The sequence below is a fragment of the Blastomyces dermatitidis genome (assembly GCF_000003525.1).
Source record: "Blastomyces dermatitidis ER-3 genomic scaffold supercont1.4, whole genome shotgun sequence".
Taxonomy (NCBI): Eukaryota; Fungi; Ascomycota; class Eurotiomycetes; order Onygenales; family Ajellomycetaceae; genus Blastomyces; species Blastomyces dermatitidis.
In genome coordinates this window covers 2696851-2721236 of record NW_025544777.1, presented here as the reverse complement: position 1 = coordinate 2721236, position 24386 = coordinate 2696851, and the positions used below count along the sequence as shown (strand labels likewise).

Sequence of the window (24386 nt, the reverse complement as noted above, 5' to 3'; positions counted from 1 at the left end):
TTTTCATGCTTTAGGCACCTTCCATGGAGGCTGCTGTACCTATCATTAACAGTAGGTATCATTTGAAGGCAAGCCCCCGGATAAACCTCCCGTTCGCTTGAAGCTGCCATAGAGTCCTGGCATCTCTCCGGCGAGAATGCTGACAGACAGGATTTAATTTTGTAAAAAGTGCCTCGTCATGTTGGACCGGACCCGGATCAGGGTCTTCATCCTGGAGGGACCCTCATCAAAATCTTAACAGTGCACGCACATATTCTTTTTGGGTATCACTAGGGCTGGACTGATTATCAGCGTGGCAATAGCGGCAAGCAACAATAAAATGGAGAATCAACATCGCCGAGCCATAAGGGTTTTTTCTTTATCGAGGCCCTGCACATCATTTTGCTTATCCTTGCAGGCTGCAGGCTTGTTTCAACCAGCTGCCAGTGACGGTTGCTTTTGGGTCAAAACTGGCAAGAGGGCATCGTGCCACCCTGTTGTTCAGGTGGCCAAGATGAGCTGCATGTTCCAAGGCGTTTCTGCCCAAAACAACGCATGTCTGCCTAACGGCAGCAAACATGTTCGCCAATCAGAATCCACGACGGCAGTTATGGGTAGTTTGCAGTGTAGACGCCGCCAGATCCTCCTTTTTGCCTCTTCTCAGAGATGGTCTCGATGATCGAATTTCTCAATTCGGCTCTGTGTCCCGACCACCCATCCTGATTGTCGGGACCGCGCAGTGCATGCAAATTTCTATCGTTAATTGTCTAGCCTTTCCCTCTTTCCAGCCTTGCTCTATCGTCGTGTGTATGGCACTGGCAGGGAAAGTTGGCATTTTCCATTTGGGGATTCCGATTTCCCATGGAACGTGGTATGGCTCGCTTTGATAGCTCCTGGGGGCAAGGAATGCTTGCGACACCCACGGCTGGGGGCAGGCCAAAGAAAGAAAATTCAAAAGGAGCAAGTCCTGATCATACATATTGGATACATGCCAGTCGATGGATCGGGAGGGAGGGGCGGATGCGCTGAGAAAGAGGAGTTGTCCCCGCAATTTTGTTTGGCCTGCAATCATCGGTGCCGCCTGTTTGTTAAGTCGCCTGGCCAGTGCATATGGAACCTCCGACGTAAAGGTACCCGACGAAGAGCATACAAGATACCTAGACAGGCAGGAAACTGGCCAACCTTTAATATTCAGTGCAGCTAAAGGCCTGGACTCTATAGCGGAAAGGCTATGGTGTTTCCTCTCTCCAGCATTGTTGATATGCGGAATTGAAGTTGGGAGTTGGAAGAAGCAACTGACGATGTTCTGGCTGGGGCTGGTTGGAGATCTGTCTGTATCTTGGTATTGTGCCAAGCCGGGAACAGCAGTGGTACAGTACGGTACGGAGTACCTAGGCGAAGTATATAGTATGAATGCACAGTACAAATAATACACCATGGTTACATAGCCAAGGGTAGGGGAACCGGGAAGATACATACGCGTCAGGCCATCGATGTGCGATGGGAGGAGTACTAACCAGGGCAACCAATAATGAGCAGGGTATGCTTGCTGCTAGCAGGAGTTGTACATGGTTGTATTAATTTGTACGGAGTAGACAGACGTAACTAGTTATGAGAGTAGAATTTTGATTGTTTTTGTTTTTTTGACGAAAAGTACGGTATGATACGGGCTGTAACGAGAATACGCAGGTGGACGTTACTGTCAGCGTACGTCGTTCGTGGCACCAAGCAGGCGGGTGGAGCAAGTTTGTGGCCGGCAACGGGCGCTGATTGGCTGGGGCGGGGCTGCCCTGTGCCCATTTTGCCCATTTGGCCCAGGTTACTGTCGAACATTTGGCTTTATGACCCTCTGCTAACTTTTGTGATCCTGTCTAAACACCACCACATTACATGACATTGAGTATATATATGTTCCCACAACGGAGTGTGTGCACCTGCGACCTGCGGGATGTGAGTAATATGACTAGTGGGTGTAGTTTTAATGAGGCATGCTGGGTTTTTCCTGTCCCCGAAATTTTGAATACGCCTCCATCCGTTCCCCTCGCTTGTGCTTCTCTTCGTTTTCTTCCTCTCTTCTGCTCTTCCTTTTTCTTCTCTTCCTCTTCCCACTTTCTCCCTCTCCCTCTATCCCTCTATCCCCTTCTCTCTGCCGTGCTGTTTATCTCTTCTATCGTTCTCTTCCTCCCGTATCTCGATTCCCATCCCAGCAACGGGCACAGACACCCAAAGTGAGACAGTTTCTGGCTATCCTACACCTTGACCGCTGTGCCGTCATCACCTGGCCTTTTCATATTTTTATTAATATATCTATCTATCTATCTTCCTGCCATCCGACATCCGTTGCTGCTTCTATTCTGTTCCTTTCGTCTCTTATCAAGGCTAGATTCTTCCGTTCTTGGACCCTCTCTCTCTCTGCCTGCTCTGTTGATCACGACACCACGCGCACCATAAGTGATACACCCCAGGATCCCGTTAGGTGTCCTTCCTGTTATCAAACGGCCTTGTTTCCAGATTCTCCCAGCGCTAAGGTTTATACAGAGGCTCATCTAGCCTCGCCCTTGGATTTGTTATACCCCGGAATTCCTACGTGTCCACGTTGCCTGGATAGCTTTTCCCCTTCCCTGGCTGTTCGCTCCGTCCCACCACTTCTAACCTCTTTCGCAGAGTGCATCTCAGCATTGAAAGTGAAGTGTTGTTGTGTGTGATAAACAAAGCAATAAAGGTTTACAATCAGGTTGCTTTTTGAGTCCATTTATACTTGGATATCATAATACCTGTGCCTGTCCGTCTGTGTCTCTGTCTCTCTGTGTGTTTGTATATCAGCTCGTCTACCCAAGACCACGCCTTTCCAGGATAAGGAGTTTTTGCCTCAACAAAGGGAATCCATTCCAGCCTGCGGACCAGTACGCAGTTTTTCAAAAGCTGTAGTCCATTTCTTTTCTCTATACCCCTCATATATCAACATCTTCTCTCATCATCTCACCCACATCGACTTCAACCTACCTTTCGGCTCAACCTTGGAATCGCCATCTATATAATATTCGCAGCCATCCTAAACTCAGAACATCTCAACCATCGCCTAGTGGCCTATTTGTTTTCTTTCTTCTTATTGCCTGTCGTGAACTGCTACCAAACATGTCGCGCCCTCATGATCCCCCGGAGCGACAAAACGAGTATTTTATTGAAGAGAATGGCATTGCTCGCGAGGTCATCCAGGCTGATATCTGTCGGTACCTTGGAAATCAGGCTCTTGTGAAACCTGGCGTATACAAGGTCCGGATTCCCTTCTCTGTCTCTTTCCCAAAAGTTCTCTCGACGTATTTGTCCGTAGTTGCGGATGAGACAGGGCCCTTTGGTCATGATTGATATGCTGACAAGATCGTATAGGGCGTCAAAGGTTATTACATTCGTGGTTATCGCAATTTGACACCAGTATGAAATCATCCCCCTCTCATACATCATTTCATGTGATGAGTCTCCCGCTGGAGAGCAATATTCTTCTTAATTCTGCTGTAGCTAACCATTCTTGTTTGTTTTTGATAGGAGATGATTGCCGATCTACAGGCAGATTCGGCACGGTGGAGAGCCGAGATAGCTATGAGACGGGATCAAGGGTATTCTACACAAGGTAGTCACAATCATGACCCAGGGATGCCTCCAGATCCTAACAGGATTTCAGCACAATATGATACTTCTGCCACCCATGAAAGCCGTCAGCGAACTGGCCCTACCGCCTACCCACCAGCTGCTGGCCAGCCATATGATACCTATCCCCCACCAGCTCATGCTTCATATAGCTCAGCTCAGCCTGCACCCTATCAACCAGCATATTCCCAGCCAACGACTTATGGCGCAATTCCTTCCACATACGCTTCTGCTGGCGGATCGTACCCAGCTCACTCACAGCCACCACCAGCGAGCAGTCCTGAATATACATATGAGGGTACTGCCCCGTACCATGCATATAATAATGATCCAAGAGCAAATCCAAGGTATCCTGGACCTGGCTATGAGAATGAGACCGAATATCCACCTGCTGTTACCACCAGTATGGGTTTCCCGCCCAGTACTCTCCCTGACCACCGGGCTCCAATAGTAGATGGGCGATACCCCCCTGATTCATCCTACCGTTCCTCAGGACCACCCCCAGCTAGGGACCGAAGGGCTCGTTGATTTTTAACTCCCAGTGATTTCACCACTTTTGTCCATAATCCGGGATCAGTACATTTCTACCCCTAGTGGCGACAAAAAAAACCAAAGTACAATCCATTCAGTGGCGCCATATCTGCATTGATCGACAGGATGTGAGACCTTTTGTCTCAGTACTTCCACTTCCTCTTGCCGCCAACCTTGGTAACATTATGTTAGCTTAGCTCTGCAACTTCCTAAGAGTATCCGCATGGGAGTATAGAAATATACACTGTTCTGCCCTAAGATGAAGCCAATCCCATGGAATTGCGGGAAATAATGGACTTCAATGCAACCCGCATTGCCTTGTGTCTCTATCAATTCTTTTGGTATTTACCGGTCATGGACGCCCTATGCACCGCAACACATTTAATTATATCCCCCCCCTTTTTTTCGTTTTTCTTTTTAGATTTTGGTGTCCTTTTTGCTTTTCGACCTCTTCTCTTCTGCCATCCATCGACCCGGATCATACATTGCATACATGGACCAAATTCGTGAGCTTAACAAATGATAGCGCTGCTCGATGTTGTTTATTTACTTGTTTTAGGATTAGGAAAAGGTGGCTCTGTCTTTGTGAGGCTGGTTTCCCGTGGTGCGACTGAATCTTTATTTTAATATACATGCATGTTTCCTCCCCTTTGTTATGATTTTGGCCCGGCACCCCGCCAATTCTACTCTGGACCTTCTTAACCATTATATGATCAGAACCTCTCGTTTATTTTTGGTGGTCATGATACCTCTTCAGTTCGTTTCTATGTCAAGAAAAAAAAAAAAAAAAAAAAAAAATGCCCCTCCTCTTTTTATATACCTATGGAAACCGCCAGGATCGCTTTTCTTGTCTATTTGGGATTTTGCATCGAACCCGGAGCGTTTCTATTTCTATTTCCAATTCCATTTTTATTGGTTTCCTTGTTGAAAAACTGGTTTTCTCCTGTCTGTCTGTCTTACCGAATTTTCTTTCCCTCTCCAACAAAAAGGCGTGGTGTGTGGTAACTGATCATTTTTTTATTTTTATTTTTATTTATTTTCCCTTCGTTATGAGCAACGGTCGGTCTCAGATGGATGATGGATGTAGATAGTTGCATCAGAGAGGCGTTCATTTTCTAATTTTTATCCAAGTTCTCAGATTGATCTTTATTAATTATACATAATTATTCTCTCTCTCTCTCTCTCTCTCTTTTCTATCTCTTTTTTCCCTCTCTTTGAGTCATTCAGGTGTTCATATGTTGTGGTGTTGATTTGTGCTCTTACAACTTAGGTACTGAAATGCATCTGGTCACACATACAAATAGTTGTAGCTGATGAGAAGCTAGAATAAGTCATAGCAAGTTAATTTCACTCTTTTAAATTTTTAAATTTAGTATGATGTTGATGGATGAGTGTGTCGATGAAGAAGCTTATGATTCTTTGAAGAGCTGATTAACATTCATAACTACTACTACTCTGTAGAATAGAGTTAAAAGTGATGAGATTAAGCTTATTCTTTTTATACAGTAGATAACTCTCTGTCTCTCTCCCTCTCTCTCTGTTTATCTAAACTATTGAGAAAGGCATCCGCGCATCAGTAGTGACAGTACTCCGTACATGGGTCCATTATTATTATAATTTGGTGATGCTCATTTTCATGGTATACTTAAAGCTTTAACTAGTTAGGCCTCCTTAGCGTGGTGGATCAGATTCCAGCTTGAAATATAACTCCATCAACCAACATTCGAATTTAGAAACTTGCTCTACCCTCACCTAGGATGGACAATTGAACCTGCCGCTTTGTCCTTAGATCGCCCGGAGAGCCTATCAGGAGAACGCGTGAACTGCACACTTCATATGCTGACCTCTGCATCAGACCTGACAGGCAATGGCTAGCTGGCTTGCCCTGCTACAGGGGAGGCGAGGCGCGAAAAAAAACCCCCGCATCTTGACAAACAACATTTAGGCGCATTAGGCCGGCATGCTGAAAGTGCGGGGTGTTGCCATAGCCCCTTTGTTGGCTTCACAATGACAAGGGTGTGTGGAATAATATTAATGAAGAGATATCGTTATATAGTTATATGATATTTCCCGTTATCTCTCAAAACTAGTACGCCTCTCCGACGTCCTACTGCTAGTGCTCAAATGCAGCAATGAGAAACCATGTCTGCCTCGCCTAGGACTCACGATGCCTATACCGTTGCGTCGGTTTGTGCTCGTCCCCTGGAAGCAGCCGTAGTCAAGACGATGCTCGGTAATAAGCACGAGCTCTCAAAATCCGATAGCGATTACAACTCATACACCCTTGGGATATCTCCGGCCACAATGTGGTAATTGTTTGCCTGCCCCATCCGGAGTATATGGCACACTGTCTCTGCTTGCCACTGTGACTGCCCAAATGCGGTCCACGTTTCATTATATCCGTTTCGGTTTGAGGATGAGCTCCAAGTATGAGCTAGGATATCCGGCTGGGCTGGGGGATGTTGTGATTAGCAAACCTGCTGGCACTTTCGGTGGGTGATACAATATGACCTCGGGAAAGCAGTCAATGATTGGAAGTTTCAGCAAACTGGGACAATGAACCAATCTCCACAAGTCTTCCTGAATGCAATCACCAGGCTCAAGCGTGATGAAATTTTGGGCGACAGCCTAGGAGTCTCAAATTTGTGCTCTAATATCCTATCAAACACCAGCACAACTGTGAAGACGATATACTCAAAGCCTGCTTAGGAGCATGATGTACTTTTTGATGCAGCTTATGATCATCCTGAAGCAACGGAAACTTGCACGAACTGTAAAAAAGGAACACATCATACAGCGAGACATAAGAGCTTCCGACGACCCTCGAATCCATTATGGACTCATTGCCTCCGGGAACAAGGTGATAAAGGATGGAAAGAAACGGGATCGTTTCGCGAAAGAATATGACATCTAATGTTACCAGATGGAAGCTGCCGGATTGATTGAATCAACTACCATGTCTGGTCCCCCGGGGGATATGCGGGTACTCCGACTATCATAAGAATAAACAGTAGCAGGGCTATGCAGCTTTTGTAGCCGCGGCTTACGCAAAAATTCCTCAGTGTGGTGTCCGTTACCCGTGATATTACTGTCCCAGCGCCGCCTACGTCCTGCTGGACCCTGCCTTTTGACTGAAATCCTGGATTTGTTGGGCGCCAGGAACAAGTCTCTTGCTTAGTGGATGCGATCCTAAGCAGGCGTGGGAAGCGGAAAATGGCGATTCCAGGCCTAGGGGGTAGGCAAGACTCAGATCGCCCTCGAGGTCGCATTTCAAGTCCGAGATAGAAACCTAGATTACTCTGTCTTTCGGATGGCCTCCACCAGTGCAGAAGCAGCCCAGCAGGGATTTATTAGCGTCAGCAAAAGTTGCGGACTACCGGCCGTGACATCTACAGAAGTAAAATCGCAAGTTAGAGATTATCTAAACTCTCAAAAGAGCCACCCTTGGCTCTTGATTTTTTTACAATGCCGATGACATGAATATGTGGACAGGGATTGGCGATTCTTATTCTTCTGCACTCAAATCTTTTGTTCCGCAAAGCGAAAACGGGTTTATTCTCTTTATCACAGGGAACCAACAGCCGGGAACAAAGCTAGTACGCACAGATGTCATTAGAATTCAAGAGATGGATGAGGTGACAACAGGGGAGCTTCTGAAAACGTCACTAGTTTGTAAAGAGCTAGCCGACGATGAGAACACTTCCCTCCTGCTCCTGCGTGAGCTTATTTAGCTGCCTACCGTTAGCCATTCTACAAGCTGCAAATTACATCAATGAAACTGACGTGTCCTTTTCGACGAACTCTCCATTCTTCAGAATCAAGAGGCAGACATGGTCGAACTATTGAGTCAAGACTTCGAGGATGACTGGAGATACGCAGAAATCAAGAATCCAGTGGCTGCCACTTGTGGTACCAGATGCTACAACCATGCACATGCTTGCAAAATCTACACTTATACAAAGAAATGCTGTCGCTGGTGTTCACCTTTTTTGAAATCTAGATAGAGGCATTAGGTCACAACCACCCTCAGTCCATTGATTCTTTTAATGAGCTCAGGAGGATGCTAGAATCTTATAAAAAATATTCTTCTCACCGTTTTACACCATCGACATAATCCCCCACCCTCAGGTTATACTGATATGCACTATGTTAGGCTTGGTTCACACTTCTACGGTGGTGCTAGTCGAGAAGACATTGAGTTTTTCAAAGCTTTGTTTTCATTAGACGCAAGTCGACATGATATCGTTGATGCCTTCAATGTACTCGAGGGGTATTGGCAATCCGACCTGGATCTTCCCACCTCTCTTCCCACCGCCGGTGGAGCACCAAAGGCAACTCGTGCTGACATAACGATGCCTTAAATGCACTTGATGGACCACCGCAAGCTCTCAAACATCCTCGCGCTATACCTCTTAATAAGTCCGTTTCTCCTTGCTGTTGCACTAGAGGATTTCACCCTCCACCCTCATGTTGGCCAAAGCCAGGATGACAATGCGCTCAAAGTTGAAGATATGGATGAGATAGAAGGCGATGATATTTCTACGTGGGAAAGCTTAACAATTGCCTTAAAAGAGCTTGATCTTGGAGGGAAAAAATGCACCTCAAAATTATGCGGGTTGAGCCTGTACGATAGTGGGAAAAACGGGGAAAATGTGTATATGAGAGATAATGTTTTTATGTATGATACAAGACACCAAAGGAACGAAGGAAGTAGCAATGTCTTTTTATGTATATTTTTTCGGGACTTACCAGCCCCTCCCAAATTCCTTTATTTTATAGCTTTTCTTCTCCCCTTATCGTTAAGCTTTTGGGTTCTTTTCGTTTCTTTTATTTTGCTTTTTTAGCCTCAAGCACCATTATATCGACGCCATTTTGCTCCCGGAAAGAATTTAACCAATTGAGCAGGGGACAGATTCCTTCTTTCCCACCATTGCCTGCGACCCCGCATCTACTAAACCTTGCTGCCCCCTTATTTATTCCCTCTCCCTTCTTCGATAATTCAGTTACTCGTCATCATAACCTTTCGGGATCTGTCTTGGGCCGGGAGGAACTAAAAAATGACCGGAAGGGGGAAGGGAAGGAGTATAGTTAGCCATTTGTTTCACAGCAGCAGTCTACATAATTCAAGACACCTTGCCTTGAAGCAAAAGGGAGGCTGGACCAGCTGGTTTTCCAACCATGGATAGAGACAAGAAACGATAATGTAGAGGGAAGAAGGGAGAAGAAGGCAAAAGCAGAAGCAATTGAAATCACACAACACCATATAGAAACGAAACAAGAAGATAACAAGTGGTTCGTAGCAAACGTACTTGGATAAGTCAGCGGAATCGGGGCGGGGTCCACGTCGCCAAAATACCGTCGGATCGGCGGGAGGGACACGAGTGCCACAGGGCCTAGCGAGCCGATGATGACGCTGAAGAAGATAGCTGGTTTCTCATGCGCTGCCCATCGCATGTATCGGAAGGGTGTGGACCAGAACTGCGGTGCGGACATTGCGGATGATGAGGGTTGGAGGGCCAATGGCCGACGATGCCCGGGGGAGGTTCAATTGGGCGGTTGTTGAGAAGTTTTACGCAGTAGTCGCGCAATGCGGTGGGGTAGCAGTGCGACTGTAAGAGAGGTTAGATTGAGCGCAGGAGGTTATGCTGGTGATTGTATGTACTGGTAATGCTGGTTGTGGTGGTGTGTGGCGGTGGTGACGGTGACGGTGAACGGTGATGATGATGGGCTTCGGAGAATGTTGGTTGCTGCAAAGCATTTGGATCACACACGCTTGCCGGTCTTGGCGTTCCTGGGACCAACACGTTGCCTGTTTCCGCCGACATCTACGACGGGAAAAGACTTACAACATTTCCACGAGGAATTGAGCAGTCCTCCGGCTTTGCATTTCAGGCCATATTTACGCCCCAGCTACGTCCACCGCTAATCTCCCCGTTTTCTTTTTGTCCGCCTCCCCGCGCGGACGGGCCCTATATCAACAATGCGGTGGCTTCTTTCTCTGCTTCTCGTTGGGCTCTGGGGAGCTGTTGTCCATGCGCTCAGCAGCGATGGCAACCGACTGCTAGCCATTCTAGGCAATGTCACAGACAAGGACTTGTTCTCGACATTCTGGAAGGATCTAGAAGGTGAGATATATATAATTGCAAAAAAAATAGGACAAAACAATCGGTTCTATTTGAACTACACCAGCTCACCAATATATATATATAGGTCGGGGATACTCTATATCATTTCAATCACCCAAAGATGAGGGCCTTTCACTATTTAAGCATGGAGAGAGAGCATATGACCACATTGTTCTTCTCCCTCCAAGCAAGGCAAAAGGTCAGTGAGGTTGTGTTGCTGTTGTGGTTGCGCATGAGGATGTTAGATGAGGCGGATACTAAATACAGCGATTGCAAATACAGGACTCGGGCCTGCATTATCGCCCAAAGCGCTGGTCAATTTTATGAACAGCGAAGGAAACATTCTCCTCGCCCTCGCAGGCGGTTCAGCGATTTCCAGCACAATCAGCTCCCTCCTGCTAGAGCTAGATATAAACCTCTCTTCTGACCGCAACGCGCTCGTTGTCGACCACTTCAACTACGACACCCTCTCTTCTCCTGAACAACATGACGTTCTTCTTCTCCCCCGGCCTAAAGCACTCCGCCCAGACCTTAAATCATACTTCTCCGGCGAAGGAGTGGTCGCCTTCCCCAAATCTGCGGGCCAGTCATTGGGAGCTGCCAGGCCGTTACTTGCTCCAATACTTCGAGCTCCCGAGACGGCATATAGCTATGACGCGAAGGAGCAGGAACAGACGGTCGAAGACTCGTTCGCGTTTGGGTCGCAGATTTCATTGGTCTCAGCAATGCAGGCAAGGAATTCGGCCCGGTTAACGGTCATAGGGTCCGTGGAGAGTCTTAAAGACAAGTGGTTCTCGGCCACCGTTAAGGGCCCGAAGGCTGGGGAACAGGCACAGACGGTGAACAGGGAGTTTGCAAAGCAAGTTAGCGCTTGGACGTTTAAGGAGACTGGTGTGGTTAAAGTGGACAAAGTGCAACACTACTTGAGTGCAGATGCGGTTGCGGAATCTGCTCCGTCGAATGAATCCGGAGAACTGAACCCTTCGATATACCGGATAAAGAACGAGGTGGTACGTTTTGGGAAATATCATCTAATCCTTTATATTGTGATATTAGCTAATATCGATACTTTGCTAGACATTTAACATCGAGCTCTCCGAGTACGACTACGACCACTATATCCCCTTCGAAATCCCCGAAGAAGACGCCATTCAACTCGAATTTACCATGCTATCGCCCTTCCACCGCCTCACTCTCAAACCCGTGGCCAAGACCGCAAATAGCACCGTGTACAGCACCTCATTCACCTTGCCCGATCAACATGGTATATTCTCGTTCCGCGTCAACTACAAACGGCCTTTCCTCACCAACGTCGATGTAAAGGAGCAGGTCACTGTTCGGCATTTCGCTCATGACGAGTGGCCCCGTAGCTGGAAAATCACAGGCGGCTGGGTCTGGATTGCGGGGTTGTGGTCTGTTATTGGTGGTTTTCTAGCTTTCGTCGCAGTATGGTTGTATTCCGCCCCCCCAGAAACGGAGGCAAACTGGTCTAAGAAAGTCCAATGATTGCGCATGTTGTGTCTGTGTGTATCTGATATGCATTAATTTGGCATTTGTATTTCAATGTCTATCAAGTTTTCTTTTCTTTTCTTTTTTTTCCGTCGCATTTGGGGCTCTTCTATATTTCGTTTTTATCTTGATGCGGGCTCAAGGACGCAGAGGCCCGAAAATGACGAGGAAAGGTTCAGTTTATGTTCCTATAATGTATTTTAACACTTGTGGTTTATACCTGTCTGTTTTGGCTGTTCCGTTTCATATTTTTTTATACTTTTAGATCCACATAAAAAGAGAAAGAGATGAATTGGTGTCGGGAATGTTAGCAGTCATACCAGTATCTCTATTATAATCAAGCTAGGGAGTTCCTGGTGAAGAAACGATTTTTGGTTTTGGTAACTCATCGCAATGGTCTATAATTATACACTCAATCAAAGGCGCGCTATTTATGTGAGGCGTATCCGTCCGTATGTACTGTACATCATAGCTGGCTTGGTGGGCTCAAAATAGCTGCACAATCATCCCAAAAGAAAAAAAATTCCAAAACGCCAATGCCCCAAAAATGATATGTATCCCGAAGACAACAACGCCGCCTATGGCCCTATGCTTAAGACGATCGATCGTGCCACTCTCATCTCTCATCGTAAAAATATATCATACACTTCCCAGCAGCGCTCTCCTCTTACCATCCCTGCCCTGTCATCGTCCGCTTACCTCCTCCTCCTCCCCCGCCTAGCAAAACCGGCCAAAAGTTACCTCACTCCCCTAACCCCGCAACACTTATAATCCTCTCGTCTTTTCCGGATCCATCTGGACCTCGTCGCCACTGATCTCCTTGACACTTTGGAAGGCGGGTTTGCCGCCATACAGCTGTCCGACAGGCTTCGACTTGTTGATAACTTCGCCAGTTGCGGGGTCGACTTCGCTGCCCAGGGCTATAGGCTGGTTGCCGCGGAACCGTTTGCGCATGTCTACCATCCCTCGTCTGTGTGTGTTTGAGAAATGGAAATTGTTAGCTAGGGAGTATTCGCTTTGTTGATGAGGTGGTCTGTCATGAAGCAAAAAGGACAAAAATGAAGAGGAGAGGTTGGAATTGAAAGATGTGGAATAGGAGAAAGCTAAAACGCACTTGCAATCACTAAGGCCTTTGCGCAGTTGCTGGCATTTCACGGGCAGGGTATCGAGGTAGGGGGGTTGGAGGCACTCTTGCGGTGTTTTGCCTTGGACCATTATACAATCGGATTGCTGCAAGCATTGCGCCAGTGCGAGGCCTACATTAACAGCAGACGTTTTAGTTAGCGATTAGTTAATAGGAGAGAGAGAGATAAGGGAAACTTGGCTCATCCATAGGGATATGAATGTCAAAGGCGGAGCGGAGCGGAGCGCAGGAGGAGCATGGGAATTTGACGCATACGGATATCTTTGCAAGAGCTGGGCATAGTGAATTTATCTCTGTTTCTTCACCAAGGGGCTTATGGCTGAACAGCATATATCTATATTGGTGGGAATCAATCCAAATGCCGTTTTAACAGGCTATATATATTCTTAAAAGATATTGCAGGCGACTCCAGGAAACAGCACGGCGGTTGGGTTCAAGTCTTCATTCTTCTGCGTGGATGATTCCCGCGGTTGAAGGGAGCTAGGCGCTAAATTATAAACAGTCTAGTTGCAAAACTTTATCTGGGTGACATAAGCAACCGGTAGACTTTCCCTTTTTGGGCTTCGGCGCAGTGTTTTTATGACGTCGCGAAGCCATTTGATTTAATAATATCACATCCAACGCAGAACATCATTCCTTCTTGCTCCCCTTTTTACCTATGTTGCTGTAATTTTATACTCTAGGTGTTTGGCCGTGTCGCTGAAAGAGTTTGAAATATGGCTCGTGTTCCATTCATTGGAAGGCTGTTCTGGTGAGTTAGATCGCCTTTGCTAACCGCTTGTCACAGTACCCCTGAAATGTAATTAACGGCGTCTTGGTTGTCCTCAGGAACGAGTATCTAGCCCTATTCAGCTCGCTCGTATTAATATTCATCGAAGGCCTATTACATATCATAACATTCTGTCTTCGTAAGTATCAACGTTATCTTCTACTCCGGAACAATAACTCTGACCTTTTTAACACAGCTCAGCCGATCATACAATTTTGCTATCAGCAGTCTAAGGTCATATTCAAGGTTTTGGCTTCGCCACAAGGGCGCCGAGTACGAGCGCTGCAAACATCAACCTCAGGAAAGGTTGCGCGTGCTTCAGACTTTCTAGAACTGTGCTCGCTCTGGGGCTATGAAGCGGAAGAGCATGTAGTGCAAACGGGCGATGGCTATCTTCTTGGTTTGCACAGACTGCCGCGGAAGAAAGGCGAAAGCTTCTCGAAAGCTAACGCTTACGACGGCACCCGTCAGAAGCCAGTAGTTTATCTGCACCATGGTTTGCTCATGAATAGTGAAGTATGGGTCTGTTTGACAGACGAAAAGCGTTGCCTCCCATTCCAGCTCGTCGATAAAGGATATGATGTATGGTTTGGAAACAATAGAGGGAACAAGTACTCAAAGAAGTCAGGAACCCACGCTCCATCATCAATAGCCTTCTGGGATTTCTCCATGGACGAATTCGCCTTCTACGACATCCCCGACAGTATCGAATACATACTGTCTGTCACTTCACAGAAGGCATTATCCTATATAGGATTCTCCCAAGGGACCGCACAAGCATTCGCTACACTCTCTATCCACCCTACACTCAACCAAAAAATCAACTTATTCATAGCACTAGCCCCGGCAATGTCTCCAGCTGGACTTGCCAATGGAGTTGTCGACGCTCTCATGAAAGCGTCTCCGAACGTTCTCTTCTTAGCATTCGGGCGTCGAAGCATCCTCAGTTCCACACCCATGTGGCAAACAATCCTCTACCCACCTATTTTTGTCCGCATCATCGACATATCCCTCTCATTCCTGTTCAACTGGAGCGGCGTCAACATCAGCAGCGATCAGAAACTTGCGGCATATCCGCATCTCTACTCATTCACAAGCACCAAGTCCGTCGTACATTGGTTCCAGATTATCCGCAACAAGAGCTTTCAGATGTACGATGACGATGCAGGACCCTCTGTCAGCATTAATAAAAGCAACCGCTACTACAAGCCCGCAAAATTCCCCACAAAGAATATCAAAACGCCAATCGTCCTCGTTTATGGGGGTCGTGATAGTCTAGTGGATATCGATGTGATGCTCGAGGAACTCCCGAGCCATACACAAGCAATATCGATTTCCCACTATGAGCACCTGGACTTCCTCTGGGCGAGGGACGTTGCTGATCAGGCATTTCCGCACATCTTGGATGCGCTGTGGTCACATGGCTTAAATCACACGGGCTGGCCGGCTGAGAAGCCAGACTATCTCATGAAGGAAAATAACCCTGATTCTCTCCACCACGATCAAGATGAGAACGAAATCCCGGTCGAGAATTCTCGGCCCCAGTTTGCGCTGACCGAGGCCAAGATTCCGCTATCGGAACAGCCCTTGCACGCGCGATCTTCAGGCCTACCCTCTTATTCTGACGATGAACGGGTCAAACTGGCTAATGGGAATCGAGAAGATGAGAGCTGACAAGCCTTTGCTGCTTTTCTACTGTAATGATATTATTAAGTGACCGTCGTCCGCCCATGTCAAGAAGGGAAGGTGTTTTATTCATACCTTTCTTTACATTCTTATTTTCCCCCGTCTGTTTCCTTTTTGGCACGGATATACATAGATCTGTACAGATGGAACGGGAGTTTGCAATGGTTTTTTCACGCAGTTCAGCCATACGCAATGATCAATACAGGTGCGCTTCTCATTGTTGTACAGTACAGTACATACATACATACATACATACATACATACATACATACATACATGCACATTACAAAACTTAATTCTACTAACTAATTACCATACAACCCCCGTTGCAATGCGAATGAAGTTAGAATCAAGATGTTCTCTGCGGCCTCGCTCCAGGACATAGGTCAGATTGTGATCAGTGCTCCGTTAAGTGTACAGCATGACGACAGTCCTCCCTATCGGGATAGGGGGGAGGTTATTCCTTGTTTTCCAGGTTCCTCACAAAGACAGGGTTACCAAGCAGGGTCGTCTTCATTCAGCACTGCACAGGTACAGCGAAGGCAAGATGTGGTATTGATATCTCATCACGGACTCCGGATCGTAGTATTTATTCTTGAAAAGAACCGGAACGACGGATGGATACTACCTCTCCTCCCTACAATCTGAGCTTCAGTAGACCATGACGGGCAGGAGGCGGCAATGCCAGCGCTATCTGAGAACCGTGAGTTGGAAATGGGCCGGACGACGGGATGATCTGCGACCCGCTCGACTGCGGCGGCGGACGCACGCCTATCAAGAAGGACGTCCCCGGCTGCCCCGCCTACACCGGCACCCTGACGCGCGCGACGTCCGCATCATTCCCTCTCCTACTAGCCGTCTACCACAGAGAGCCCCAGCGACCCTACGTCGGCCACAGAGACGGGGACGGGGACGGAGGCGATGGTGACTGGCAGCAATCCTCCGGCGCCCACCACCACGGGGATGGGGACGGAAACGGGTACTGGTGGTACTGCTCCGGGCATCACGCAGCCGCCGGCTCCCTGGACGGGCGATGAGCACGAATGCAAGTGGCTCGGGTTCATCGAGGGCGCCATCTGAAACTCCGAATGCGGGTGCTTTCCTGGAGGGTTCGTTGATGGCCGGGGCTGGGGCTGCGATTGGGGCTCTGCTTTGGATGTAAGCAGCGATTGTGTGGGTGTTGCATTATTGGGGGGGAGGGGGGGGGGCAATTTATAATAGTCGGTCAAGTCGCTCGTATTTAGAGATTTTTGGAGCATAAATTCCATGATGGGCTTCTTCTCATGGATCATTTCTCCAATTTCCCATTCGCTAGAAAAACTTCCAATCGAGTTTGTTCCTGGAGTCATCCTTTGTTATTGAGTTGACATATCTTGCCTTGCTGTAACTCCAATCAACGAGCTGCACCATAAATGTGTTTGATTGTTTAAATAACCGCATCAAGAATTTTGATGATGAAATCAAACTGAAGGAAATGCTGCAATGATGCAGTGGAACCATTCAACAACATACCCTTTTCAGTTCAACTAGTTATTTATTCAAATGCAGCCTTACTTATATCAACATTAGCACTCTCAGAATGAGATTCTTTCCTACACTTCCCAGCAAGGTGTGGGGGCATGTTCTCTCATCCTCCACCCAACACCCTTTTGTTATGCTTTACACATATTGAGAAGTCCGAAGGCATCTGGAAATTATCCACGTCCATATATCTCTCAGTATCCACGAATCTTCGGCAAAGGCAGCCGCTAGCAAAGCAGATACATTTTTTACGCTCTGAATATCAGCAGCATAACTGTGGTTCTACACTTCTAAGTACAATCATTTTGACTTCTACTAATCTTGATGTTCAGATTCCAATGAAAAACCCTCTTTGATGTTGATGTATCTGCACTTTTGGCCGTCAACCCCTTGTCAAAAAGAAGCCATTGCTTCTGGGATCCAGTGCCAGCCATACAGAGTTACTGGTATCTTGTCCATCGGGACAGAGTGAAAGTATATCTCCATTGCTCTACTCTGTACCAATCCTGCAGATGTGCCACATCCAAGAAGCTGTTTGTCGATTGGCCCCCATCCATCGCATCGTAAACCCGAAAATTCGATCCAATACGTCAGGCAAGGATTCCTGCGTCAGAGCTGGACTGCCATTCCAGCTCTGTGGAATATGATCCCATCCACCGCCTGAAAACAGATGACAGATGCTCCAGTGTGTCTTTTTACAAAAGAAGAGTAAGATCTTCGAGAGGAGGAAAATGAAAATATCACAGGGTGCTCGCTTGGAAATAGGCTGAGGCTACATCAAGACGAAGGAGTGCTCGTGGTAGAACGGGATAGCTGCGAAACAGCGGTGATCTGCTGTCGTAAGCTTGGAGGCGGGAGGATGAAGGAGAAAAGAGAAAATGAGTTCTAGTTATTTTAAAAAATCCTGGAATACCTATAATAACTACAAAGAGGGGAAAGCAGCTTTCCTAGATAAGCTTGCTCAATGACCATGAAAGAAAGACGAGTTCATCTATAAAAAACAGCTTGATGAGCTAGAAAAATATATATGTATACTGTGTATATAACCGAGATATTTGAGAAGAATTCAGCCATGAAAGAAGAATAGAGAGGCAATAGGGGAAACTCTAACAGTTTAAATACTTTTTTCAGCCACTTCGCGTCCAAGCCCGCGTCAACATGACACCTGATATTTTGCTACCATCGAGAGTTCTTGATTGAGAATCTTAAAAAAGAGGGTGTTACTGTTTAACGTAAATAGCAAAGAAAGGTGATTAGCGTCGGAGCTGAAGTTTCAACTTATCCTTTGAGCATATATTTCGTACGATAAGTTCCTTGCCGTTCAAGAATGTCCCAAAATACCTAAATAATCCTAATCACTCTGTACAGGGCCAACACACAAAGTCCAACTTCATAAATAATGGAGACCTCAATGGCGCCCAACGAGCCCCTCCAACTAGCAGAGAGAGCATGCGGGCTGTGCAAAACGCCCGAGAGAACCATGCGCTGCTCCCGCTGTCAAGTGGTCTAAATACTACTGCAGCCGCGAGCACCACACCGAGCACCGCAACGCGCACAAGACCGCCTTGCAGCAAAATCGGCAAGACACGCACCACCCTCGCAACCGAGGAGCAGAAACTGCGCGACATGCCCGCAGACATCCTGTTCCCAGGCGACGTCTTCAACAGCAGCGTCGGCGGCCAATTCTGGGGCATGCGCCCGTACATGCGTGCGCGGAGCGCGTTTATCCACGCGCTGCTGGACGTCGATAGTCGCGAGTCGGTGCAGATGCAGCTGGAGCACGCGAGGGACATGCTGCGTCTGAGCCGCAGTGACACCGTTGGCATTCGCAGCGCGATGCCGGGCGCGATGCTACAGCTGGGCATGGATCCGGAGTGCTATGATTTCCTCAAGTGGTACGAGAACGATGGGCCAGCGGGGCGATTACGACTGGGGGGATATGGAGCTGCCGTTCCTGGACGTGAAGGGTGCGGATGCCTTCGAGGATGTTGGGGTATGTGTGTCACCGCCGTTCCTCGATGTGTGTGTGTTGGCGCGGGGGTTATGTTGGTTAAGGTCCGGATGCTTTTGGATCTGAAGGACTTGCATATGCAGAGCACAAGCGCGGCCGGCGCGGTGATGGCTGACGCCCGCCAGCTGCGCAGCTCGATCATTGCGAATAATGCGGAAATCTTACACCGCGGCGATCATACGGCGGCGGTTGCATTGGTAGAAGGGCAGGTCAAGGAACTCTACAGGGCGATCCACAGCTCCAACAAGCACTTTTGGGAAGTTCTGCTCGAGCCGGAAGAACATTTGCATGCGATGCCTGGTATGTATTCGCCTGGCACACTATCAGAGGTGCAGGTAATGCTGCGATATATCTATCCCGCGTGGGCTATGACGCCGGGAGCACTGGAATTGGCCGAGGATCTCACCAAGCGAAAACCATAACAAATTGAGAAGCATTAGGGGATGCCGTCGCTTTTACTCCCTCCAGAGATATTATTATGGTCTAGTGTTTGGAAGAATGGGGGAAGAATGGGATTTGGGATTTGGGGGATAGCCAGAGGCTGATGCTGATGCAAGGCTAGTATTCAGCTAACTAACATAACCTCCAACAGTTTCTTAATACTACATGGGTGGATATTTTCACTGTCTTTTGTTTCTTTTTCTTTTTCGCATGGACTTCTGAATAATTCAGCTTCAGGAGATATTGGAATTTTTTGTGGGATACAATTGACTCAACTCGACGCCCCTGAGCGAACGAAGGGGCTCCCTTCTGCTGACAGCAAAAATCAAGAGAGGAATAAATAAATAAATAAATAGAAGAGAAGGAGGCTACAATGAGCCGTTCAAATTATTTAAACTTATTTGAAGCCCCAGGCAAACAGTCACTGGTAAGAGAGATCGAGACTGATAGTTAGCTCAATTTTAAGAAGAGATACCGCTTCCCATTATTATTACTTTACTCCTGAAGTTTTATACCAGTTGACCCAAAATCTCTTATCTCAACAGGAGTAAGTGGGTGTAAATATTGCTCATTACCGCATTTTTTGCAAGCGGAAGAGGATTCCAAGCTATGTCTGTTTAATAGTTAATACGAACAAGCAGAGCTCTCTCCCCCTGACAGTGATTGATATTTTAGATACAAGGGACAGGAAGCATACAAACAAAACCTTGAGTGTACCCCGCCTCAACCGGAAAAGTTTTTAACTTAGATAACTAATAATAATCCAAAAATCCAAAAATCCAAAACTCGAAGTGTGTCAGGATAGGATGGGATGGTTGACTAGGTTTAGTTACGTATTTGGCGGCATGGCATGGCATGGCATTGAGCTGACCGCCGCCCTTCCTAGGTAGGATAAGAACAGTCAAGTCACCGCTCCCAGTGATGGAATGGAAGTATATTTTGACCGCTAGAAGGCTGGAAATTTCACGCAGGGAGCTTTCATAAATAATAATAGATGGATCAAATGATAAAATATGGTAAACCAGTGGATGGATCAAAATTTTACGTATCTCTTTCAAGGCTATTTATTCGCTGTGTGGAAGGTTGGAAGTGGAATTGAAATTAAATAACTATGAAGGGGGTCCATGAGTTGTTTCTAGACTGAATGAATGAACACTTGACACTTAAATACTGAAACTGTTTGAGAGGTGTGATCCGAGTCCTTCCTCCGCTTCTTTTCCTTTTGCACATTTCTTCAAATTCTCAATAATGGACTCATTCAGAGTAATAAGAACCAAAAAAGAACGGGACGAAGAGCGAATCCGGGATATTTAACCATATCAGAGAAACTGGTCTGACAAGGATCAACTGCTCAATGCGTCCGGAGGATAGATAGTTATTATTAAATAATTAGCAGCAAACCTGTAGTTAGGTAAATAATAATAAATAATACTGTGCAGCTACCACCAACAAATAACTTAACAAATAGAATGTTGATACTGTTGATATGCTTCAACTCACATATACGCTGTATATACGTATATACACAGATACACACACACACACACACACACACACACACACACATTGACACTTCCAGCCAAGATGTCGGCCTCTTTTTTATAAAATGGCAGCTGTGGGGAAACTGGCGAATCTAGACTTTGCGCGCTGTGGCTGATGCTACGATGCGCTCGTAAAGTCTTTTCGTTATAGTAATGAAAATAGCTCAGGCTGAGATATTATAACAAATTTACTGTCTGTAGAGAAGGAATTTGTTCTTGACATAAATAGTTCAGACTCATTGTTATTTTTCTCCTTTGAGTTGGATGTAGTGAGAGGAGTTATCAGAATAGGTCTTTCAGAGAATTGAGAAGATGTAACTATGTATCTACAGTTTTCATGTCCAATGCATATTCATACATATAATCTTAAATAGAAGAAGTAACTAGTCATCTTCTATCCCGTTTATGAAGCTTTGAACAGTGTTCAATTGCTGTCAAGGCCTGTAACAGTACTCTCAATTCTAGAATCACATCTAGATATCAATTGGATATATGGATGTTCTGGGAAATATCCAATATCTCTCTGATCAGAAGCATTGAAATGATATTAATTGAAATCTCCGCCTTTCTCTAACTAGTTAATAGTTAGTTACTATAACTAACTAATCTAAATCTCATCCAATGCTGCCATATACTTTCTCAGCCACACACTACTCTCTGAGCTAAACAGTCAAACTTCCATGGCCCGTCTCTTTTCTTTTCTTTTCTTCTGTTGAGTCTAAACCAAACTCTTGTCAGTCTCTCTGTGTGTCTGTGTTTGTGTGCGTGGAGAGGGAGAAAAAAAAAAAAAAAAAAAAAAAAAAAAAAAAAAAAAAAAAAAAAAAAAGACAAAAAAGAGACAAAAAAGAAAAAAAAACCGCCCAAATTCCCTCCCTTTTTTCTCCATCCTATTTATTCTTCTTGTCTCTTGGAATCCCTTCATTTTTTCCCTTTGCAGCTGCAGCATTCCTCGTCAGCATTCTGTTCTGGCTCTCGCTGTCCCACCGCTGCTTCGGCCCCCAATTGCTGCGATTTGTTTTTCCCAATTAACAACTTATTAACTCTCTCTCTCTCTCTCTCTCTCTCTCTCTCATTGACTTGTAGAAAAGACTCCCCCCTAACCTCCCCTACCCTACCCTACCACACCACACCACACCACACTACACCAACATCACACCGCACTCTTCCATGCGCTGCTGAACATCCACGCTGCTGATTGTCCATCCTTAACTTTCGTCTCGTCTTCCGTTCCAGGGCTGCATTGATTAACTTACCCATTGCCTGCGCCCGCCGTCGCCAATAGCAAAGCCAACAACACCAACTGAATCATCACCATCACCGCCACCTCCCGCTCCACTTCTCTGCCTCACTCCCCTCCCCTCCCCATTCCCCATTCCCCATTCCCCATTCCCCATTCCCCCCGTCCCCCCGTCCTCCATATCAACCCCCAATCCTTGTCCGCCGGATTCTATTCGCAGCGCCGAAAACAACGTGATCGAGGCCTCCTGCGTCCTGTCCCACTCCGCCGATCGAGCGCCCCAATCGCTGTCCGCCCTGCTTATTATTTATATTTACTTCAACCCTACCTCCTACCCTACCTACTACTGCGTAAGCCGCCTGTCTGCTCCATCCCACCCCCAATAGTAAAAGCCAGCTTTTCTCTCCCCTACCGACCCCCGGATCTGTCCTTTGTCCTTCGAAAACATCCTAGATCCTTGTGCTGCTCGTGGCGCCGCTCCCCCGGTAAACCCGCATCGCATTTTGCTGGTCCGCCGGCCTTTGCATCCTAGAGGTGCTATCTTCCGCGGACGGCGGCGTGTTTAGGGTCTTGTACAAAGTTATATTTGTACCCGAAGAAGGATAAATACCTACACGCTTTGTCTAGTTGTCAGTGTCGCGACCACAACAACATTCCCGACCTCTTCTGCTTGCGGGCCAGTTCCGCTCATCAATCTTTTTTTTTTTTTTTTTTTTTTTTTTTTTTTTTTTGGATAACCGGGATATATATTCCTCTTCGCTGGTCTATTCAGTCCGTCACTTTAAGAGAGCTATACAAGCTGTATAAGAGAGGTCCCAGGCAGCCAAATCGACGAGAGGAGATTTCTTTCTTTCTTTCTTCCTTTTTTTCTTTCTTTTTCTTTTTCTTTTTCTTTTTCTTTTTCTTTTTCTTTCTTTCTTTTTCTTTTCGTTTCTTTTTTTTTTTTTCTGTTTTTATCCCTTCCTCGACTCCGCAAGCGCCTGCTCTAACGCGAGACAAGGGTTCAGTTTGCAGAATTTGACCGGGTTGACTCGGGCATCGTCTTCTCTGAACAATTTAGTGAGTTGATGATTCCCTCTTCTACATACCCTTGGATTGGATTGTAATCTGATGGTCTACTTCTAGCTGCGATGAGGTATGAATTTTCTGCATTTTGTACCCCACGTTTCTTTGATTTACTTCTTTTTTTTTTTTTTTTTTTTTTTTTTTTTTTTTTTTTTTTTTTTTTTTCCCAAAATATGTACCATCGACATACATTCCGATCTCTCCCCTTTTTAGACCTCTACCCCGTTCCTCCAACATGCATCTTACCCAAAAAGAAAAACCGCAGCAAAAAAACATAAAAAGTAACCGAGAGAATTAAAAGAGAAAACCCCATCTAACCTAACCCCCAACCCCAGAGAACTCTACATGAAACAAGGCCAAGGCTTCCTGCTCGTCTTCTCCATAACCTCCACCTCCTCCCTCTCCGAACTCGCCGAACTCCGCGAACAAATCATCCGCATCAAAGACGACGAGAACGTCCCCATCGTCATCGTCGGCAACAAATCAGACCTCGAGGAAGACCGCGCCGTCTCGCGATCGCGCGCCTTCGCCCTCTCCCAACAGTGGGGGAACTCGCCGTACTATGAAACCTCCGCCCGCCGCCGTGCGAACGTCAACGAGGTCTTCATCGACCTGTGTCGGCAGATTATCCGCAAGGATATTCAGGCGAGTCAGGAGCGGAGTATGGAGCTGGCGATGAATGGGAGGAGTGGTGGTGGCGGTGGCGGCGGTGGTGGAGCAGATGGGATTGGTGGGTCGGAAGGTCAGAATCGACAAAGTGGTGGGCGGTTAAGGAATCGGAGGAGAGCGAAGGCAAAAGGGGACTGTGTGATTTTGTGATTTTTTTTTTTTTCTTTTCTCCCTTCCTCTTCGTTGAAATGGGGTTTTTTTCCTTTTTTCTTTTTCTTTATTTATATACATGATATATGGCTCTTCGTACTTACTTACCCCTTTTCTTTACTGGGCCTTTTTCTATTCTGTTTATGATATTTCTCCCCCCCCCCCCCCATTTCTCTTTTTACTTTATCTACCTGGACAGAATTTTCTTTTCTTTCTTTCTTTTTTTTTTTTTTTTTTGTTGCTCAACGAAAGAAAGAAAAAAAAAAAAAAAAGAAAAAGGCAATGGGATGATATTTTTCTTTTGTCTTCGTTAGGCCATATATATTTCCTTTCCCCCTCTTTTTTTTTGTCTCCATTATCCAT

The 24386-nt window shown here is 46.4% G+C and overlaps 12 protein-coding genes across 12 annotated transcripts; 9 read left to right on the top strand and 3 right to left on the bottom strand.

The window, feature by feature from the left end:
• Positions 1 to 516: 516 nt before the first annotated feature.
• BDCG_04214 (uncharacterized protein) lies at positions 517 to 1409 on the top strand (the record flags this gene model as incomplete). Its single annotated transcript, XM_045419875.1, has 1 exon — positions 517 to 1409. Exon 1 carries the CDS (start codon positions 978 to 980, stop codon positions 1407 to 1409), a length of 432 nt encoding a protein of 143 aa, XP_045276085.1. The 5' UTR covers positions 517 to 977.
• Positions 1410 to 1886: 477 nt separating this feature from the next.
• Positions 1887 to 5528, top strand: BDCG_04213 (transcription factor RfeG). The gene is made up of 4 exons (XM_045419874.1): positions 1887 to 3252; positions 3367 to 3411; positions 3523 to 3607; positions 3659 to 5528. The coding sequence occupies exons 1-4, from the start codon at positions 3115 to 3117 to the stop codon at positions 4150 to 4152; spliced, it is 762 nt and encodes a 253-aa protein (XP_045276084.1). The 5' UTR covers positions 1887 to 3114; the 3' UTR covers positions 4153 to 5528.
• Positions 5529 to 6198: 670 nt separating this feature from the next.
• Positions 6199 to 7430, bottom strand: BDCG_16887 (uncharacterized protein). Its single transcript, XM_045426072.1, has one exon. The coding sequence runs from the start codon at positions 7422 to 7424 to the stop codon at positions 7107 to 7109; it is 318 nt and encodes a 105-aa protein (XP_045280797.1). The 5' UTR covers positions 7425 to 7430; the 3' UTR covers positions 6199 to 7106.
• Positions 7431 to 7985: 555 nt separating this feature from the next.
• BDCG_16886 (uncharacterized protein) lies at positions 7986 to 8516 on the top strand (the record flags this gene model as incomplete). Its single annotated transcript, XM_045426071.1, has 2 exons — positions 7986 to 8064; positions 8284 to 8516. 2 exons carry the CDS (start codon positions 7986 to 7988, stop codon positions 8514 to 8516), a joined length of 312 nt encoding a protein of 103 aa, XP_045280796.1.
• Positions 8517 to 8525: 9 nt separating this feature from the next.
• Positions 8526 to 9117, top strand: BDCG_16885 (uncharacterized protein; the record flags this gene model as incomplete). The annotated part of the gene is made up of 2 exons (XM_045426070.1): positions 8526 to 8833; positions 9000 to 9117. 2 exons carry the CDS (start codon positions 8526 to 8528, stop codon positions 9046 to 9048), a joined length of 357 nt encoding a protein of 118 aa, XP_045280795.1. The 3' UTR covers positions 9049 to 9117.
• BDCG_04210 (NADH dehydrogenase) lies at positions 8652 to 9985 on the bottom strand. Its single transcript, XM_045419873.1, has 2 exons — positions 9465 to 9985; positions 8652 to 9205 (listed from the first exon to the last, which is right to left on the bottom strand). Exons 1-2 carry the CDS (start codon positions 9646 to 9648, stop codon positions 9159 to 9161), a joined length of 231 nt encoding a protein of 76 aa, XP_045276083.1. The 5' UTR covers positions 9649 to 9985; the 3' UTR covers positions 8652 to 9158.
• BDCG_04209 (oligosaccharyl transferase complex subunit OST4) lies at positions 9696 to 12298 on the top strand. The gene is made up of 4 exons (XM_045419872.1): positions 9696 to 10280; positions 10366 to 10479; positions 10563 to 11290; positions 11358 to 12298. Exons 1-4 carry the CDS (start codon positions 10136 to 10138, stop codon positions 11784 to 11786), a joined length of 1416 nt encoding a protein of 471 aa, XP_045276082.1. The 5' UTR covers positions 9696 to 10135; the 3' UTR covers positions 11787 to 12298.
• Positions 12035 to 13452, bottom strand: BDCG_04208 (cytochrome c oxidase assembly protein). Its single transcript, XM_045419871.1, has 3 exons — positions 13189 to 13452; positions 12904 to 13045; positions 12035 to 12759 (listed from the first exon to the last, which is right to left on the bottom strand). The coding sequence occupies exons 1-3, from the start codon at positions 13211 to 13213 to the stop codon at positions 12555 to 12557; spliced, it is 372 nt and encodes a 123-aa protein (XP_045276081.1). The 5' UTR covers positions 13214 to 13452; the 3' UTR covers positions 12035 to 12554.
• A 77-nt stretch (positions 13453 to 13529) lies between these two features.
• BDCG_04207 (lysosomal acid lipase/cholesteryl ester hydrolase) lies at positions 13530 to 15641 on the top strand. Its single transcript, XM_045419870.1, has 3 exons — positions 13530 to 13684; positions 13762 to 13841; positions 13899 to 15641. Exons 1-3 carry the CDS (start codon positions 13650 to 13652, stop codon positions 15374 to 15376), a joined length of 1593 nt encoding a protein of 530 aa, XP_045276080.1. The 5' UTR covers positions 13530 to 13649; the 3' UTR covers positions 15377 to 15641.
• Position 15642: 1 nt separating this feature from the next.
• BDCG_04206 (uncharacterized protein) lies at positions 15643 to 17889 on the top strand. Its single transcript, XM_045419869.1, has one exon. The coding sequence runs from the start codon at positions 16120 to 16122 to the stop codon at positions 16423 to 16425; it is 306 nt and encodes a 101-aa protein (XP_045276079.1). The 5' UTR covers positions 15643 to 16119; the 3' UTR covers positions 16426 to 17889.
• Positions 17890 to 17902: 13 nt separating this feature from the next.
• BDCG_04205 (uncharacterized protein) lies at positions 17903 to 19867 on the top strand. Its single transcript, XM_045419868.1, has 2 exons — positions 17903 to 18209; positions 18278 to 19867. Exon 2 carries the CDS (start codon positions 18359 to 18361, stop codon positions 19340 to 19342), a length of 984 nt encoding a protein of 327 aa, XP_045276078.1. The 5' UTR covers positions 17903 to 18209; positions 18278 to 18358; the 3' UTR covers positions 19343 to 19867.
• A 3682-nt stretch (positions 19868 to 23549) lies between these two features.
• BDCG_04203 (Ras small monomeric GTPase) lies at positions 23550 to 24023 on the top strand (the record flags this gene model as incomplete). Its single annotated transcript, XM_045419867.1, has 1 exon — positions 23550 to 24023. The coding sequence occupies one exon, from the start codon at positions 23550 to 23552 to the stop codon at positions 24021 to 24023; it is 474 nt and encodes a 157-aa protein (XP_045276077.1).
• Positions 24024 to 24386: the final 363 nt, after the last annotated feature.

Excerpts from the sequence above, each read along its gene's own strand:
- BDCG_04213 (XM_045419874.1), top strand. The coding sequence starts at position 3,115 with ATGTCGCGCCCTCATGATCCCCCGGAGCGACAAAACGAGTATTTTATT. Across the intron at positions 3,412-3,522 it reads GTTATCGCAATTTGACACCA|GAGATGATTGCCGATCTACA; the intron begins GTATGAAATCAT and ends TGTTTTTGATAG. Across the intron at positions 3,608-3,658 it reads TCAAGGGTATTCTACACAAG|CACAATATGATACTTCTGCC; the intron begins GTAGTCACAATC and ends ACAGGATTTCAG.
- BDCG_16887 (XM_045426072.1), bottom strand. The coding sequence starts at position 7,424 with ATGCGACCTCGAGGGCGATCTGAGTCTTGCCTACCCCCTAGGCCTGGA.
- BDCG_04210 (XM_045419873.1), bottom strand. The coding sequence starts at position 9,648 with ATGTCCGCACCGCAGTTCTGGTCCACACCCTTCCGATACATGCGATGG. Across the intron at positions 9,206-9,464 it reads GATTCCGCTGACTTATCCAA|TTCCTCCCGGCCCAAGACAG; the intron begins GTACGTTTGCTA and ends GTCATTTTTTAG.
- BDCG_04209 (XM_045419872.1), top strand. The coding sequence starts at position 10,136 with ATGCGGTGGCTTCTTTCTCTGCTTCTCGTTGGGCTCTGGGGAGCTGTT. Across the intron at positions 10,480-10,562 it reads CCCTCCAAGCAAGGCAAAAG|GACTCGGGCCTGCATTATCG; the intron begins GTCAGTGAGGTT and ends TTGCAAATACAG. Across the intron at positions 11,291-11,357 it reads ACCGGATAAAGAACGAGGTG|ACATTTAACATCGAGCTCTC; the intron begins GTACGTTTTGGG and ends ATACTTTGCTAG.
- BDCG_04208 (XM_045419871.1), bottom strand. The coding sequence starts at position 13,213 with ATGCCCAGCTCTTGCAAAGATATCC. Across the intron at positions 13,046-13,188 it reads CAGCTCTTGCAAAGATATCC|GCCTCGCACTGGCGCAATGC; the intron begins GTATGCGTCAAA and ends CTGTTAATGTAG. Across the intron at positions 12,760-12,903 it reads AAAGGCCTTAGTGATTGCAA|ACGAGGGATGGTAGACATGC; the intron begins GTGCGTTTTAGC and ends AAACACACACAG.
- BDCG_04207 (XM_045419870.1), top strand. The coding sequence starts at position 13,650 with ATGGCTCGTGTTCCATTCATTGGAAGGCTGTTCTG. Across the intron at positions 13,685-13,761 it reads TTCATTGGAAGGCTGTTCTG|GAACGAGTATCTAGCCCTAT; the intron begins GTGAGTTAGATC and ends GGTTGTCCTCAG. Across the intron at positions 13,842-13,898 it reads TATCATAACATTCTGTCTTC|CTCAGCCGATCATACAATTT; the intron begins GTAAGTATCAAC and ends TTTTTAACACAG.
- BDCG_04206 (XM_045419869.1), top strand. The coding sequence starts at position 16,120 with ATGATCTGCGACCCGCTCGACTGCGGCGGCGGACGCACGCCTATCAAG.
- BDCG_04205 (XM_045419868.1), top strand. The coding sequence starts at position 18,359 with ATGCGGGCTGTGCAAAACGCCCGAGAGAACCATGCGCTGCTCCCGCTG.